At 40.4% G+C, this 19,015-nt stretch overlaps 1 protein-coding gene across 5 annotated transcripts in view; it reads right to left on the minus strand.

Annotated features, from left to right (window-relative positions):
• CNOT6L (CCR4-NOT transcription complex subunit 6 like) overlaps positions 1-16,331 on the minus strand; it is a 103,073-nt gene extending 86,742 nt beyond the window's left edge. The window contains exon 1 of one of the 5 annotated variants that reach the window (XM_007998983.3): positions 15,612-16,331. Coding sequence is in view for 3 of the 5 variants with exons in the window: in XM_007998981.3 (XP_007997172.2) it covers positions 15,329-15,333 (5 nt within the window). In the remaining 2 variants the exon portion in view is untranslated. Of the gene's footprint in view, positions 1-14,523; positions 14,840-15,257; positions 15,571-15,611 lie in introns of those variants that run through there. The other 4 variants (XM_007998981.3, XM_007998982.3, XM_073017425.1 and 1 more) reach the window with 4 other exon arrangements.
• Positions 16,332-19,015: the final 2,684 nt, after the last annotated feature.

Below are 19,015 nucleotides of genomic sequence, written 5' to 3' on the forward strand. Positions count from 1 at the left end.
TGAGCCAAGATAGCGCCATTGCACTCCAGCCTATCAACAAGAGCGAAACTCCATCTCAAAAAAAAAAAAAAAGCACGAGGTGTGGAAATGTAAAATGGCACTGCTACTTTGGAAACGCCTGTCAATTCCTCAAAAAGTTAAAACACAGAAATACATATGACCCAGCAATTCCACTTCTAGGTATACACCCAAGAGAAATGAAAACATACATCTTCACAAAACCATATACATGAATTATTTATAATAACTATGTATAATAATATATTGCTCACTCATAAAAAGGAATGAAATATTGGCCGGGCACAGTGGCTCATGCCTGGAATCTCAGCACTTTGGCCAGAACTTAAGGAGGCCGAAGTAGGCAGATCACCTGAAGTCAGGAGTTCAAGACCAGCCTGGCCAACATGGTGAAACCCCGTCTCTACTAAAAATACAAAAAATGAGCCAGGCGCGGTGGTGGGCTCCTGTAATCCCAGCTACTCGGGAGGCTGAGGCAGGAGAATTGCTTGACCTGGGAGGCGGAGGTTGTAGTGAACCGATATAGCGCACCACTGCACTCCAGCCTGGATGATGCAGCAAGACCCCATCTCAAAAAAAAAAGGAATGAAATACCGTTACCTGCTACAACACGAATTAATCTTGAAAATATTATGCTAAATGAAAAAAGCAGACACAGTCACATATTATATGATTCTACTTATATTAAATGCCTAGAAGAAGCAAATCCATAGAGACAGAAAGTAGAGTAGAAATTGTCAATGGATGGGGGAACTGGAACTAACTGATATTAAATATGAGGTTTCTTTTGTGGGTGATGGAAACCATCTGGACTTTGCCAGTAGTGGTGGTTCGCAACACAGTGAATGTACTAAAACCACTGAAATATACACTTCAAAATGGTGAATGTTTGTGTTATATAATACATATCTCAATTTTTATCCAATGTTTTAAAGCATGAGGTGTATTTATTAATGAAAAAAGATATTTTCAAATAAAAAAGCAAATTAAAAACAGTATACACAATATGAATCTATTTCAGTTATGTTTTTGTAGTTATGGAAGTATACATTGACCAAAAACAGATAACAGTACTACTGCTTAGCCTTGAACAACATGGGTTTGAACTGCACAGGTTCACTCATGTGAGGATTTTTTTTTAACCAACCACAGATGGAAAATATAGCACTTGTGAGATGAGAAACCCATGTACACAGAGGGCCAATTTTTCATACACATGGCAGGACCTGAGTATGTATGCATGGATTTAGGCATACACAGGGTCATGGAACCAATCCTCTCTATACCAATAGACTACTGTATATATTATACTACTAACAAGCTTGATCGCCATGAAGCAGGATAACCAGAAAATTATGCATTTTATTATCATTTGAATTTTTTTTTCAAAGAACACATATTACTTCCCAAAACAGACCTGATGCAATAAAAATACTACCATCTGCAAAGAAAACTACATTACTATGACAAAAATACATAGAAGAGGGTAAAACAGGAGACAATACAAGCAAAGATAATAAACCTGGGTTCCATAAATCTCAGGAAACCTGCGAATTTATATAGAAAAAAATTACATCACCATTTTCACTAATCTCTAAAATTTTCATGCAAACCTAAATAATCTACCATAATAGTATTAGCAGTACCTGTGATTTTTGTCACTAACAGAAGTACATTTTCATTTCATATTATAGTTGTTACAGAAATCTCAAAATATATGTACCAGTACTCCAAAATTATGGTAGTTATTAGACTCATTGTAAGATGTTACCTAACAGTATTAATAGAGAAGTATATATATTACTATATCATATTTTGGCATTTCAATATAACAAGTTCCTTTTAAGTCCTATTTATTTTATTTCACTCATTTAAAATTATTATTCTACAATGGATTCACTGCCTTCTCCAGACTGAAAAAAGGTCCACAGCACCAAAGATTAAGAATCCATGAATTAGTGGCAGGAAGGGAAACCAATCATGAGGATATTCTAATCATTCAAGCATAAAGTAAGCAGAGCCCAAATTCACGCAACAATAGAAATCACTCCAATAGAATTCACAGCAATCTATTTAACACAAAATACACAATTTTCTTCCTTGACCTGCCTCGTCAGTTTTTCTTATTCATCTCTGACTTCCTCATAGTCAATCATTAAGTAGATCTATTTCTTGGCTTATCAGTTTATATTTTAACTTTTTTAAAAAAGGCCTCCTTCTTTCCAGTCCCATCTCCTCAGCTGATTGTGAATACCTCAATTAGATTAATCTTCTTAAAAAATTAACTTCAGGTCAGGCACAGTGGCTCACGCCTATAATCCCAGCACTTTGGGAGGCCAAGGCGGGCGGATCAACTGAGGTCTGGAGTTCGAGATCAGCCTGACCAACATGGAGAAACCCCATCTCTACTAAAAATACAAAATTAGCTGGGCATGGTGGTGCATGCCTGTAATCCCAGGTACTCGGAAGGCTGAGGCAGGAGAATCACTTGAACGCGGGAGGCGGAGGTTGCAGGGAACCGAGATCGCGCCATTGCACTCCAGCCTAGGCAACAAGAGCAAAACTCCATCTCAAAAAAAAACAAAAAAATTAATTTCAAACTGCCACCAACCTGCTCAAAATCATTCCATGGCTCCCAATGTCTTTAATAGTAGTACTGAAAATTATGATATTCTAGAGCTACATCTTGCAGTATCTATTAATCAGAACAATTGCGTAGGTAAATGAATGTTCTACAAAACATCTAAAACAGTATTACAAGATACAATTTGTGCATTAAGAGAACCCAGGTTACGGATTTAAAACCCATTTGCGCTCTAGAGTTGAAATCTTTGTATCAATGGCTCCAGAACAAAATTAAAATTCCTTACCAAGATATTCAAGCCCCTCCACGATCATGCTCCAGTTTGCCTTATTAATCTCATGTTCCCACTCAAGCCCTGGAAGTTAACTAGAAATTTACTTACTTTCCCACTCACCACCACCCTTGAACCTGGACTCATTTTTCTGAAACTATAGATCTGTTGATATGATTTCCATGTCTGTAATGCCATTTAATTACTCATTCATTTAATAAACATTTTCCAATTCCCTACTATATGCCAAACTCTGTATTAAGCCCCTACTACGTATCAAACACTTGAGTTACAAAGGTGAGGCATATATCATCTGTGCCCTTAAAAATCTCACAATCTTTTGTATTTTCAGTAGAGACGGGATTTCACCATATTGGCCAGGATGGTCTCCATCTCCTGACCTGGGCGTGGTGGTGCGTGCCTGCAATCCCAGCTACTCCGGAGGCTGTGGCAAAAGAATCGCTTGAACCAGGGAGTCAGAGGTTGCAGTGAGCTGAGATCACACCACCGCACTCCAGCATGGCGACAGAGCAAGACTCCATCTCAAAAAAAAAAAAAAATCCTACAATCTAAGGCTACAGGGGGAGGATCTGTTGAGCTCAGGAATGCAAGGCCAGCCTGGGCAACATAGCCAGATCTCCATCTCCTAAAAAAAAAAAACTCACAGTCTAATGCAAAACAGAGACATAAACCCAAGTCAAACACAAGGCAATGTAGTAAATGTTATCAATGAAAAATGCACAGAATGCTAGAAGAGCACAGAAAAAGTTCATAAAGCAGGACTGGAAGTACCAAGTAAGGTTTCCCAGAGTAGACAGTACCAGAGGTAGATTATTAAATAAATCAATGAAGTGATAAAGTTTATAAGGTATTGTAGGCATATATAAAGCACAGACCAGGCTGTAAGTCACTCACTACAGCTAGGCTAGGGAATATGTGAGAGAGAGGAGTAACAAATACAAAAACTAAAAAAGTAAGCAAAGACAAGATCATCATGGCCCTTACATATCTGCATCTTATTTAAAAGTAACAGGAAGCAGCAAGATATCCTAGAGAGTACACAAGTTTAGGTATTCCAGTGGCCTCAATCTATCACTTACTTGACCTTCATCAAATCTGCCTCTCTAAGCTTCAATTTCCTCAACTGTAAAGTAGAAATTAATAATATCAACTTTACCAGGATTGTTACAAAAAGAAATGAGTTCACGTAAATCTCCTTGCATAGGGGTCAGTCAATAAACTGCATCCAGACTGATTTGGCAGCAAAGAATGGCTTTTACATTCTTAAAGGATTGTTAAAAAAGAATTACAACAACAAAAATTAAAGGATTGTTAAAAAACAAAAAATTACAGCAAAAAAGAATATGCAACAGAGATCTTACACGACCCAAAAAGCCAAAATATTTACATCTGTCCTTTCACAGAAAAAAGCTTGCTAGGCCTGGCGTGGTGGCTCATGTCTGTAATCCCAAAACTTTGGGAGGTTGAGGCGGGATCGTTTGAAGTCAGGAATTCGAGACCAGCATGGCCAACATGGTGAAACCCCATCTCCAGTAAAAATACAAAAATTAGCGGGGTGTGGTGTGGTGGTGTGCGCCTGCAACCCCAGCTTCTCGGGAGGCTGAGGCAGGAGAATTGCTTGAACCTGGGAGGCAGAGGTTGCAGCGAGCTGAGATCATGCCACTGCACTCCAGTCTGGGTGAGAGTGGGACTCTACCATTTAAAAAAAAAAAAAAAGGAAGGAAAGAGAAGACAAAAGAGAAAAGAAGAGAAGCTTGTTGTCTCCTATCCTAGCCCCATAGTAGGTAACCAGAAAACACTAACTATTATTCGTAAAGGATTACAAGTAGAGAATGTAAGCAATGTAGGATGAATTTTACAAGGATTTCCCTGGTGACAATGTATATAAAGGAAAAGATGTTAAATGAGATATAATGGAAGTTGTAGACTAGCAAGGAAGATACTGCAGTAGTCTACTAATTTTTTCTCTGCCTTTCTTCTCATCATAAAGGCAAGAGCAACATTTATTTCCTCTCTTACTTATGCCTGTAGTTTAAAATCCATATGTACTCTGTATGTCATAGCACTTAATATTAGTTACTTAGCATATTCTGCCTTCACTTGTTTACTAGATCCAAACTTAAAACGTCCTATAAGTGTAAGCATTATACTATAAGAGTGTTTTAAATTCAAATAGATCTGGTTGTAAACTTGGGCATGTTAATTAACTTCTTTCCTAATAGGAAACAGTAGTAGTATACGTGTATTGATTTTTAGTTCGGTTTTTTACTACAGATGTGCCAGGTAGTGTCCTAAATACTTTACAGTACATCATTTAATCCTCATAAAACTCTACAAGATAAGGAATATTATCGCCCTATGACAGATGAGAAAACTGAAGCATGGAGAGGTTAAATGAGTTTCTGTAGAGCTAGAAAGTGGAGGATCCAAGGCTCACTTTCTTAACCAGCTTTAGAATGAGAATCATACTGCCTCTCTCATAGGATTTTCGAGAATAATTTAGACTACACATTTAAAGGGAAGGAGGGGAGTGGCTTTTCACATTCCTTGGTACTCAGTAGTCAAATAAATATTAGTTTCATTCCCTGGTAGAAAGATTATTCTGCATTTCTTTTTATTCCCCAGAACCCTGAATACAATAGTCTATAACAACTAGAAGCTTAATAAATATTAATTAACAGGTTATACTTTTGGTGATTCAAATTCTTACAGTGTTTCAAGGCTACCATTCTGTATATAACTCACATTATGTTGTTCCACAAAATTATATGTAGATATTACAGAAGATTGTACTAAATATGAACCTATAGAAGAACATACCCTGTAAGTAATTTCTGGGTTTTGCTTTGTTAAATATAATAAACATTATGATCAGAAAGCAATGGATATGAGATTCCAACAAAGTCTTTGTATAGAGAGACATTAAAGTTGGGATATACTAAATTTAGTTCTATTCTTTTAGCAGTATTTGTAGCTGGTATTATATAACTCTAATTTATGTTACTCATTTCGGAAATCTATTTAAGTAATATGGGAAAGAGAAAAATAGAGTTTAAACTTTAAGATTAGAGAGGGAGGTTCTCTCTGCAAAAGATGACTATAAGGAACATAAAGTGTTTTAATCTCTATTTTGTGTCACCAATTTCAATTGTTAATAAATGAAAACAATATTTGAAAGCCCCAAATTACCAGGCATCTATTCAGTACAAATAATGAGTTTCTCATAGAGCAAAACTACTTATTTTTTAAAAAATAATTATAAATTTTATCTGTACCAAAATTTTAAAGTGGACTAAAAAGAATTAATGAAAATAATCCTGCTACAAAAAAAAAATACAAAATAAAAATTCTATTACCACTTTCCAATTTCACCTGTTAACAGGAATATTCTTAGCTAAACTCAAAGTTAACTTCTCAGAGCTATACATGAAAGACAAAAATAAAAATTTTTTAAAATATTTATCTAATCAGAAAATGGCTGCATGGGAACACAATTAAAATTTCAAAAAGTAAACAAAGGGTAATCACCACATCAAAGGGAAACACAACTTTACCTTACTAAGCAAAGTTTCCTATGAAATTTGTTAAATTAGAAAATTATAAAGAAAACATAAAAACAAAGCCATTGATGCTGAAATGTTTAGGGTGGGAGAATGTCAGCTGACAGCTAGATTCAAAGTACATTAAACTAAACATAAAATTTTTTATTAACCATAGCCCCAATATGGCAAATGTTTGCTTACTTTTTAAATTTTTTTAATTGGCATTTAATTGTATATATGTACGGGGTACACAGTGATGTTTCCATACATACAATGTGTAGCAATCAGATCAAGGCAATTAGCATATCCATTATCTCAAATACTTATCATTTCTTTGCATTTGGAACATTCAGTATTTTCCTTCCGGCTATTTGAAACTACATAATAATATTGCTAACTGTAGTCATCCTACAGTGCTACAGAACACCAGAACTTACTCCCCCATCTAGCTATAATTTTGTGCCCTTTAACAATCTCTCTCCCTAGCCCTCTTCCCCCTACCCTTCCCAGCCTCTAGAATCCTCTTTTCTACTTTTTACTTCCATGAGATCGACTTTTCTTGGCTTCCACCTAGAAGTGAGAATATGTGGTGTTTTTACCTTTCTGTTCCTGGCTTATTCCACTTAACACAGTGTCCTTTGGTTCCATCCAAGTTGCCAAGAATGACAGGATTTCATTCTTTTTGAAGATGGATTTCATTCTTTATGGCTAAAGAATTCCATTGTGTTCACTTCTTTTTAAGTCCATGGCTGGCACTTCATTTATGATTTAGTATCTCCTCTGATGCCCTCCAAACCTAGCTATCAAGCTACTCAGTAAAAAATTCTCCACATGCTTTTTAGTATTTTTCAAAAGAAATGATATTTTCCACTGCTCAAAAAATCGTAATTATTCAGATCAGTAAAAGATTAAGTCATCTCCAAATGTGCATGTGTACTGATATGAAGATGATTAAAGATCAAGAAAGGGCCGGGCGCGGTGGCTCACGCCTGTAATCCCAGCACTTTGGGAGGATAAGGCGGGCAGATCACAAGGTCAGGAGTTCAAGACCAGCCTGGCCAACATAGTGAAACCCCGTCTCTACTAAAAATACAAAAATTAGCCAGCTTCTCAGGAGACTGAGGCAGGAGAATCACTTGAACCTGGGAGGCAGAGGTTGCAGTGAGCTGAGATCAGGCCACTGCACTCCAGCCTGGGCGACAGAGCAAGACTCCGTCTCAAAAAAACAAAAACAAGAAAGGAATGGGGCACAAAGGGACAGGGAAAAGGAGGAAAAGCTAGCCCCTCTTCCTTCAGCAAGTTAAGCATTATTATCTGCCCCTTATTACCTGACATAGCATCTTTACTTTTCTAATCCACATTTCACACTTCCCTCAAAACTCAATCCTAACACTCTCTCACAAACACACACACGCACACAAACAAACACTCAACAATCTAGGAAATGAACTTTCTCAACCTGATAAAGGCTATTCATGAAAAATTTATAGCTCACTACTTTCTGCACACTGCCTGCCTATGGGCTAGCCCTTCTCCACAAGGAGCAGTTTAAAAAACAAACAAACAGACAAAAACACACAGCTAACATCATACTTAAGAAGATGGAATGTTTTCCCCCTAAGATTGGGAGCAAGACAAGGATTTGCTGCAAGTCAAGTGCCTTCTCTTGATGTTTCTTTTCAATTATGTTCTGCAGGTTCTATCCAGGGCAATGAAGCAAGAAAATAAACTAAAATGCATCCATATTGGAAAAGCAGAATTGAAACATCGTTTGTTTGCAGGTGACATGATATTCGTATGTAGAAAATCATATGGAATTCACTTAAAAACTATTAAAACTGGCCGGGTGCACTGGCTCACACCTGTAATCCCAGCACTTTGGGAGGCCAAGGCTGGTGGATCACGAGGTCAGCAGTTCAAGACCAGCCTGGTCAAGACAGTGAAACCCCATCTCTACTAAAAATACAAAAATTAGCCAGGCATGGTAGTGGGTGCCTGTAATCCCAGCTGCTCGGGAGGCTGAGGCAGGAGAATCACTTGAACCCAGGAGGCAGAGGTTGTAGTGAGCCAAGAACACGCCATTGCACTCCAGCCTGGGTGACAGAGTGAGACTCCGTCTCAAACAAACAAACAAACAAACAAAAACTATTGAAACTAAGAAATTCAGCAAGGTTGCAGGATATGAGATCAACAAACATAAATCAAGTGTATTTTTATACACTTGCCATGCAAAAAAACCCCAATTTTTTTTAATTCCATTTACAATATCTGGAAGAATAAAATATTTGGGAAGAAATGCAGCGACAGAAGTATGAAACTTATATTCTGAAAACTATGAAACACTGTTGACAAAGAAGATCTAAATAAATAGAAAAACATCCCATGTTCATGGACAGGAAGCCCTAATATTGAGATGGCAGTGGTCCCAAAATTGATGCACAGATTTAACACAATCCCCATCAAAATTCCAGCTGACTTCTTTGCAGAAACTGACAAGCTGATCCTATAATTGATATGGAAATACAAGAGGTTCAAATAGCCAAAACAATCTTGAAAAAGAAAAAAAGAGTTTTTCTTTTTTTCTTCTCAAAAGGAAAAAGTTTGAGAGGTTTGAGGAATCAGAACTCTCAATTACAAAGCTACAATAGTCGAGACCATATTAGTGTAAGGATAAACATATAAATCAATGAAATAGAATTAAAAGTCCAGAAATAAATTCTCACACAGTTAGTTAATTTTGGACAGGGGTGATGACACAATTCAAAGGAGAAAGAATAATCTTTTCAATAAATGGTACTGGGGCAACTGAGTATCCACATGCGAAGAAATATTAGACCTCTATAACAGATCATGTACAGAAATTAATTCAAAATGGATCAAAGATCTAAATTTAAGAGTTAAGACTATAAAACTCTCAGGACAAAACACCAAAGTAAATCTCTGTGGCCTTAGATTAGGCAATGATTTCTTAGATATGACACCAAAAGCTCAGCAAAATAATAACAATAATCTCACTTCATCAAGCTGAAAACGTTTGTGCCTCAAACGACACCATCAGGAAAATGAAAAGACAACTCACAAAATGGAGGAAAATACTTGCAAATCATATATAAGGGACACATCTAGAGTATATAAAAGACTCTTAAAACTCAGTAATTAAAAAAAAAAAACTCATTATAAAAATGGGCAAAGATTTTGAGTCTTTTCACACACTTCTCTCCAAAGAGGATATACAAACGGCCGATAGCACATAAAAAGCATCATTAGCCATTAGGGAAATGCAAATCAAAACCAGGATCAAATCACACCCGCTAGGAGAGCTATGATGAAAAAAGGAGATAATAACAATTGTTGGCACAAAGTGGATAAATTAGAGCTCTCATACACTGCTGGTGGAAACGTAAAATACTGCGACTGCTTTGGAAAACTGTCTACAAGTTCCTCAAAAGTTTAAACACAAAGTGGTATATGTTTCAGCAATTCCACTCTCAGGTACATATCCAAAAGAATTCAAAACATACATACATACATAAGAACTTGTACATGAATGCTCACAGAGGCATGATTTATAATAGCCAAAAAGTGAATGTCCATCAGCTCATGAATAGATAAATGTGGTGTATTCTTACACTGACTTACTATTCACCCATTACAAGAATGAAGTACTTGCTATGACACGGATGAACCGTGAAAACATGGTAAGTGAAAGATGCTTATCATAAAAGACCATATGTTAAGATTGCATTTGTACAAAGTGTCCAAAATTGGCCAAATCTATAGAGAAAGGAAGCAGTAATTGCCCAGAACTAGGGGCATAGGAGAATGAAGGGTCTCTTGAAAGATACAAGATTTATATTTTAGGTAATGAAGATGTTCTAAAAGTAACTATAGTGATGGTTGCACAATTGTTAATATACTAAAAACTGTTGAGCTGTACACTTTAAATGCATTACTTCTAAGCTATCTAAATTATACCTCATAAAAGGTGACCAAAAGAAAGCAACCATTTAAGTAATTCCTGACCCAACTGACATTCCATTTTATGTCTCAGAATGTCTATAGTTTATATTGTATTGACTTGCACTAGTTCATTTGTTTTGAAATAACTAAATTATATGCTTTATCTCCTTTACTCACAAACTATAAGCCTTGCAAGAGTCTCTTCTACATCTTTCATACTTCTCTTTAGAACTGGGTACAATAATGGGTACAGAGTGGGTCCTCAGATTAGGTTTTCAATTTTCAAGATGCAAGATATTAGAGAAGTATTTACCATGGAGAAGTTAACCAGACTACTCCAAAATCTTCCTTTTAGGAAATAAAGAGATTATATATAACTCCCCAGAGATCCCTAACCAAACTGTTAGAATAAAAAATAAGTAAAGGTGACACAGAGCTGAGGTTTCACATTATAATAACCCTGGGCAATGATACAATAAATTGTGATTCAATCAAAATTAAAGTTGTTCAGTGACAAAATACCATTTACTGTATTAGAGATCCAGTGTCAGTGCAGTTAGTAAAAGAAAGTTGTAGTATTTTCATCATGAAGCATGAGCACAAATTAATAATTAAGCCTCTGTTGTTTACTTGATGATTTTATTGTTCTTTCTGGGTTAAGGCTCACATGTACTAATTTTAATAACTTTAGAATTATAAAAACTGCAGCAACAAACAAGAGAATATGGTAAGGTCCACCTAAATGAGATTTTCCTCAAAGTAAAAGTAATAATCATCATCTATCCCAATAACAGAGGAAGAAAATTCAAAAAATGTGTTTCCTATGAAACTATACCCAGAAACTGAAATTCAGAGTTTTGTCCTACTGATCTGAACTGATTTCAAAATACAGAGAGAAATAACTCAAACTGCCAGAACTCATTAAAGCACAATGACAATCAATAACTGGATAGTACAGGAGAGACCCACTAAAGGTTACAGGATCCAACTGTAATGCTCTCTGAAAAATGTATGTCTTTAAATAGCTACAGAAACTCACTTGTCATTTAAGCCCCTCAATGATGAGAGCTTCACCGTCCCACTCCTATGACTCTTCTTTCTCCTCTCCCCATCACTCTCCACTCACATACAATTTTACTCTTTTAAGATGAAAAGCAATTCTTAACTATCATAATTCACCTTTTGGATGTAATTTCATAAATATATGCTAACATCTACAATAACACCATGAAATGCCCCTTATAGCAGAGATGGCCAAGCTTTCCACCAGTCAGGGACATTTCCCACTCCCCTTGCATTCAAATAAGACTCTGTGACAAATCTTGCCAATAAAATTGGGAGGAACGTTTGTCATTTAAGTCCGGAGTTTCTTAAGAAATGGTCTTCAGGTAATAAGGAGGACTTCAAGGCCCTAAGAAACGGTGGAGTCACAAGATGTAAGTTGTATGAGTTCCTAAACTACAACATAGAGGAAAGCCACAAGAAATCTGCTAACCGGGAGCACCTGCACTGGAACTGTCATGAAAGCAAGTAAACTGTCATGAAAGCAAGTAAACATCTGCACTGAACTGTCATGAAAGCAAGTAAACTTCTCTGAAATTTTGGAATGTATTTATTACTCTAATTAGCATTACCCAAAGTAATACACACAGAAATTCCTAAGTATTCCAATTCTCCCTAAAGACATTAATAACAGATATTTTGGAAAGATTGCTTAAAAACCCATTTAAGTAACATTAAATTTTAAAATCTAAACAAGTTTCCACCTTGATTTTGTTGTAACATAATTCCTTTCGTTTAAATAGCCTTAGTACTTCCACTTCATATCCAAATATCTTTGTAGTTCAATATCATCTGTTTTCATGATTACTACAGAGAAACGTTCTCACCAATTCTTCCAAATTAAAAAAAAATTATGAAGTCTTTGAAAATAATTAATAAAGTCCAATGAAAATTACTTTATCAAATACTAAATAAGAGCAAATTCATTTCTATTTCATTGTTTCTAAGGTATTAAAAAGTATCATTTAGAGTTTTAAGGTAAGAATTATTCCTTTAAATATAACCAGAATATGGCAGAATATTCTGTTCAGTGTAAATACACACTCCACACACACTTCAAGAAAATCATATTTTGCATTCTAATAGTTGCCCCTAGTTATTTACAAAAATTCAAGCCCCTCAATGAGCGCTTCCCCCTCCCCATCCTGTGACTCTTACCTTGACAGAAATTTTTATATTAAAAAAATGCATAAAAGTTATACTGAATGTATTGAAATTTTAGTTTGAATCTTAGAAAATAAGATTTTTTACAGCTTATTATTTATTGGTACAAATAAATTATGTAAGTCCTACTGGGAAACCTGGCATTTGTAAATAGGGCCATGACAAATTTAAACCAAACTCCCACATTTTCTTTGTCCTGTCTTTACTCAAAACAAAAAGAAAACAATATATTAACTTTTCTGTTATCTTTACCTTAAATTCCATACCTCTCCATATTATTTTTTCCACACAGCACAGTTAAAATTTAAGAACACATTTCCTACTCCAGACAAAATAATAAAAATGGAAAGTTATTGAAAGTTAAGTTGACAGAGGATTTTACCTTACATTCAGAGAAATATTCTAAGAGGTTTTGTTTACCAAAATCAGTCAACATGAGCTAGCATTTTTCATAGTATTTAAACTTTGGGGATCTATATAAATTTTGGTTCCTTGATCCTTTTTAATGTTTAACAGTATTGAAACATATATGTGCTATATAGTGGTTGCAAATTTTTTTTCCAGGGCTACAACACAAAAATCATAAAGAATAATGAAACTAAGAGATGGTCTATTTGAAAATATGAAAAAAATATTAAGTATAACTATTTTTATAAATGACTAAGCTATTTTAATGACCATTTTTATTATTAGAAAAATGACTTCTCATATACACTAAAGTCATTTATATATATATACCTTTTGTATACTGAAGGGCTCTGAAAGATTCCATTGTCTTTTTTATGTTATAGTTACTTAATATTGCTCTAAATAATTAATCACATTTGTGCTTGCAAAGGCTCTTCAATGCCCATAGTCAGGGCTGCAGGAGGCAGAACTAAAATTTAACTAAGTATCTACTATATGCCAAACATATGTTTTCTCATTCTATTCTCAAAACGACCTTACTATAAAGGTATTAGCTCTCTGTGACTGATAAAACTCTGGTTTATAGATACTAGATATGTTGCCTAAGGTCAAACAGCTTAGAAAAATCACACAGCTGGGATGCTAACTGAAGTCTGTAAAACAAGTCCTTTTCCCACTAACTGCGTGTGTTAAATTATTTTTCCAGTAGTGGTAATAGAGAACAGCTCTTCGCCCCTCCTTCTCTTCCCTCCACTTCCCCGTGAACAGCATACACTATTTCTTTGTGAGACCAGGTGCAAAGAGCAATCTCTGGCCATGACACAGAGTACGGCCTACAAGGATCGAATCTGTATTATGATTTTATCCATAGTAGGGTTCTAGCTAAATGATCTAACTACATACAAATGTAATGAGGTTGGAGTAGAAAAGCACATTAGCAAATAATTATCCAAATGCCATTTGTACTTGGCTCTGAAATGTACTGTACACCTACTGGCAGCAGGTTTATCTTTACAATTGAGTTTTGCTTAGACTATTCTCACAATAGCTTTCTAGCAGCACATGCTGAGCAGACGACAGAGGCTGCTTGATCTAGATTTTGGAGACTGAGGAAAACGTGTTTGCTGAGCCTATCTTCATTGACAAGATAACTAGAGGCAATACGGTAAAATGTAACACTGTATTTCCAATGTGTACAAACGGCTCAGCTAAACTCCCTGAACACAATCCACCTAAACAGTGTAAGCTCAATAGCCGGCCGAGTTAAGGAGGGTGACAGCTCCAGTAACTTCCTCTTCCTCACCCAGCTCCTCAGCTCGGCGGCGCGTACACGCCTCTCCCCCTAGGAGGCAGGATAAAACAATTTCAAATGCACAAAATCCATCCAGTCCCACCAATACCACCGGTCAGGGAAGCCAGTTTCCCTTTCTTCCTCAACCCGTCCAAGAAAATGTTTGTCTAATTAAAAAGAAAAAAAAAAAAAAAAAACTTACCAACGGCAAAGTATTTGCAACAAAAATCCAAAATATTTACTCAGACCCTCCACACAGCCTTAGGGGAAGGATGAAAAGAAGGGAACACGACACCGCGGATTCCCAACTGTTCTGATTCACTTTCCCTCGGGTCCCACAGCCGGCCGGGCGAAGGCTTGCAGTTGGAACGCCAAAATAAGCCTTCGCCTCTCAGGAGACGCGGAGGCGGCCACGGCGACGGCAATCGGCGCGTCCCGCCTCCGACCCTCACCTGCCCAGGCCCGAAGCAGCGCCGTGGGCTCGCGCGGGCTCGGCGTCCCGGGAGGCGTCCAGGGAGGCGGGCGGGCGCCCAGGCGGTTAGGCCGCGCTGCAGGCCGGCGCGCTTCCTGCCGCGGCCGGGGAACGGCGGCGCGGCACCGACCCGCAGCTCTCCCAGCCCCGCTGCCGCGCGTGTGCGGCACTCACTCAGCCCTCCCCGGCCGGCCCCCGAGGAGCAGCTCTCACCTGCGAGGCTCGGGAGCTTCAGCCACAAAACAGGAGGGACACACCACTCTGGGGTCCCGGCCCCAGGCCACCCCCGACACACACACACACACACCCCGGAACCTTCGCCCGCCTCTGAAGAGACGCGGGTCAGCCCCGCCGCCCCCTCCAGTCACCCGACACACACCCACTCGCCGTGGGTCCTCGGGCCGCCTCCCCACCCGCCAAAGTCCCAACTCGCACACCCACACGCACATTTGTCCCTCTCCCACCTCATTTCCCCGGGGAAGCGCTCCTCTTCCCAACACTCTCGATCCTACTCGGAGGCACAAGAACACTCTACCTCATTCTCTTCCTCTGGCCCAGAAGAAGCAACAGCAGCCATTTCCCCGCGGCAGGGGAAACACACACACAAACACGCGCGCGCGCGCGCACCAGGCCCCCACAGATGCTTCCCCTCCAGAGCCGCGGCCGCAGACGCAAACACAAACACCCACGGCGGGCCTCGCTCCCGCCCGCCCCGAGGGGAAGCCGCGGCGGCAAACCGGGCCCGGACCTGGGACTCGCGGGCGGGCGCGCAGGGAGCCCAGACCCAGGGTCTCGGGGGGCCCGCGCCCCCTCCTCACCTGCATTCAGCGCGCCGGGGTCCGGGCGGCGGCGGCGGCGGCGGCGACGGGGCGGCTGGTGCTGGTGCTGCGGCGGCGGGGGAGGCGGCGGCGGCGGTGGCGGCGGGGCTGAGGGCAGCAAAGACATGCAGGCAGCCCGCCGGGGGGAGAGGCACCGGCCGGAGGGGATGCGGGGCGGGCGGGCCGGGCCGGGCCGCCTGACGAACGGCAGAGGCGGCGGCGCGGAGGGCGGCTGAAGGGAGCGAGAAGGAGACAGACCGGGGGGCGGGAAGGGGGACGAGGGCCGCGCCGCCGGGCTTCGAGGACAGTGACCCCAGGCGCGCAGAAGAGGCCCCGGGGCCGCGGCCGCCGGCGCGAAGGCCCCAGCCGAAGGAAGCTGCGCCCCCGCAGGGCCGGAGCCGCGGCTATTGCTCCGAGAGCCACGCAGAGCCTGGCCTTGGCCTTGGCCTCCTGGTGCTTGGGCTGCCGCCGCTGCGGGGGTTGCTGCTGCGCCGGGTGCTGCTGGGGCCGAGGTTGAACAGAGACGCCAGCTTTCGGTGCCTTCGCTTCCGCTCACACACGTTCACACCCCCGAGGGCCGGGGGAGAGACGTCCGGGCGATATCGGTATTGAGATTAATAACAAGGTGCAGAGAGTGCGAGAAGGAGGAGGGTTGATTGACGTGGAGGGGCTGGCGGGAGTCAGTCACTCCACAGCGCGGAGGGTTGGGGTGAGGGGAAGGAGGCGGGGCAGTGACGGGGCGGAGCTTCTACGCCGCGCCTTGGCCCCGCCCCCCGTGCGCCGCGTTTTGTCGCGGTGCGCGCGGAGGCCGGGGCTTCTTGTTGGTTTTCTCTTTTGCCCTGGCTGTTTTCTCACTGTCTTTCCCTGGTTTGAGCGAGGAGCGGGGCTGAGAAGAGTGGCAGGGTTTCAAAAACCCACATCCACAGAGCCTTGGCGGAAGAGACGGAAAACCGCCTCACCCCGGGTTCTTGTGTGGGCGCTGTTTACTGCACCCTCCTCGCCCGAGGCGACCTGACGGCGAAGCGGAGCGTAGGTTTAGGTGGCGGAGACGCCAGGTGAGGTGAAGTGACCGAAGGAAATGTTTACTGACATCTTCGGTCGATTTTTTTTTTAAAACGTGTAACATCTGTAAGTTGTATCTTGAAAGGTAAATAAAAGAACCTGTGACGCTTAGCGATAACCCGGTCCTATTTTCTAATTCTCCCTTCTTGTTGTAGACTTTAGTTTGTTGTTTGGTAGTTCATCCATCTACAGAATGAAAACATCCTAATGTAAACTAGAAATAGTAGTGTTTACTTGGTGAACGTGGCTCTGATACTTTAAGTTTCTGGGGTTTGTTTTTGTTTTTGTGGGCCAGCTTCAGCTTTTAACCGCCAGCAGTCCGAAAAGCAAATTACACCGGCTGTAGAGGCAGAGTACTGCTGTTACAGTTTTGCACAATTTTAATCTCTTTCTCAATGCATGCCCGGACTCGTGTATGTACCAGTGTTGGTCAAGGGTATATTAGCAATGTTCAGTATTTTTCCCCCCATAGGAGTGTTTAGCACACTAAGCACGTTGCGTTGGTTGCAATTCATCTTAGGCCTTATTACTGAATGTAAAATGCCTTCCTCTCTTGGGGGAAAAGGTGCGGTAAAAATGCAAATCATCATTTAGCTAAAACTGAACAGCTGTTACAAGAGTCCACAATTGCAGAGCTATTGCACCACTTTCATCTTGGCACCAGGAAGGGTGAATGAGTGAGTTAAAAAGCCCCTGAGTTCACAAGACCACAGACTACTTTCTTTTCTACCCATGTTAATTTTCCATTTCCCTCCCTAGCAACACCAGCCCCACACCATCTTCTGTAAAACATGTCAAAACGTCCTTAAGCCTGGAAGAAGTCTCACTCTTTCTCAACTATCTAAGAGTCTAGGCTGACATAAAATGAATAACTATCTTTGACTCTGTAAGCAGGAAAGCCAAGCAAGTCACTTCAGGAGTCCAAATAGTGGACCTGCCTCAATGGCATCTTGCCACAGTATTTCTCCTTGGCACACAAACACTCTCTCCCAAGGAGAAATACTACCAAATATGGAAGGACAGAGGAAAATAAATACCTGAAAAAATACAAATCAGATAATGTGATAACCTCACAGATTTAAGCTTTTTTTTTTTTTTTTTTTTTGAGGCAGAGTCTCTCTCTGTCGCCCAGGCGGAGTGCAGTGACCGGATCTCAGCTCACTGTAAGCTCCGCCTCCCGGGTTTACGCCATTCTCCTGCCTCAGCCTCCCGAGTGGCTGGGACTACAGGCGCCCGCCACCTCGCCCGGCTAATTTTTTGTATTTTTTAGTAGAGACGGGTTTTCACCGTGTTAGCCAGGATGGTCTCGATCTCCTAACCTCGTGATCCTCCCGTCTCGGCCTCCCAAAGTGCTGGGATTACAGGCTTGAGCCACCGCGCCCGGCCAGATTTAAGCATCTTTAACAATAAATTTTCTATGAGTAGTCAATGAATTTTCATTCATATACAATAAACAAGCACATATGGAGGGCATATTGTGTTCCAGATGCTATGTTTAGCATTGGAAACACACAGCCAAGCATATATAGTCCCTTTTCTTAAGTAACTCACAATCATTGTAGGGGAAGCTGTCACATAAACAGGAAATTCTCACGGAACAAACCAGAAATGAAAGTATGAGAGATGACACAAAATTAATAGTCACAACAATGTCTAGGAGGATGGGCTGACAGCACTGGCATTTACAAGTGAGCCATATGACATCTGCCCACTCTCACAGGCTGCCTAGCAGTAGTGACAGTAGTGGGGAAAAATGACAGGGCCATTGTGAATGTTAAGCACTAATAAATGGTGGATTTTGGTGGTCCTGAAGGTCAACTTTATATATGGGATGTTCTTTGTTGGCCTCTAAATTTTAGGTAGTAAATGCACCACAATCCATAGCAGGGAGGGGTAATTGTAACTTTCAGAGTTAATGATGGACAGTGGATGTTGTCATAGGATCATTTATTTTAATGCAGGTTAAGTTTAGTATTTACTCTCAAAGATGTCCTCTTTATACGATATCAAATTGATTGACTCACTAAAAACAAAAGGAAAGGAATACTTTTATATATTAACTATATTATCAAAAAATAGATTGCTGTTTTTCTCATTTGCAATTAGAATGACATTGGAGAAATAAGTTTTCAGATAGTTGGCACTATACAAACGCCAAGAAATTGTCTTCAGTGAGATTAAAAAATAAACAGGCCGGGCGCAGTGGCTCAGGCCTGTAATCCCAGCACTTTGAGAGGCCAAGGCGGGTGGTGGATCACCTGAGGTTGGAAGTTTGAGACCAGCCTGACCAACATGGTGAAACCCCATCTCCACTAAAAATACAAAATTAGCCGAGTGTGGTG

The sequence above is a fragment of the Chlorocebus sabaeus genome, chromosome 7 (assembly GCF_047675955.1).
Source record: "Chlorocebus sabaeus isolate Y175 chromosome 7, mChlSab1.0.hap1, whole genome shotgun sequence".
Lineage (NCBI taxonomy): Eukaryota > Metazoa > Chordata > Mammalia > Primates > Cercopithecidae > Chlorocebus > Chlorocebus sabaeus.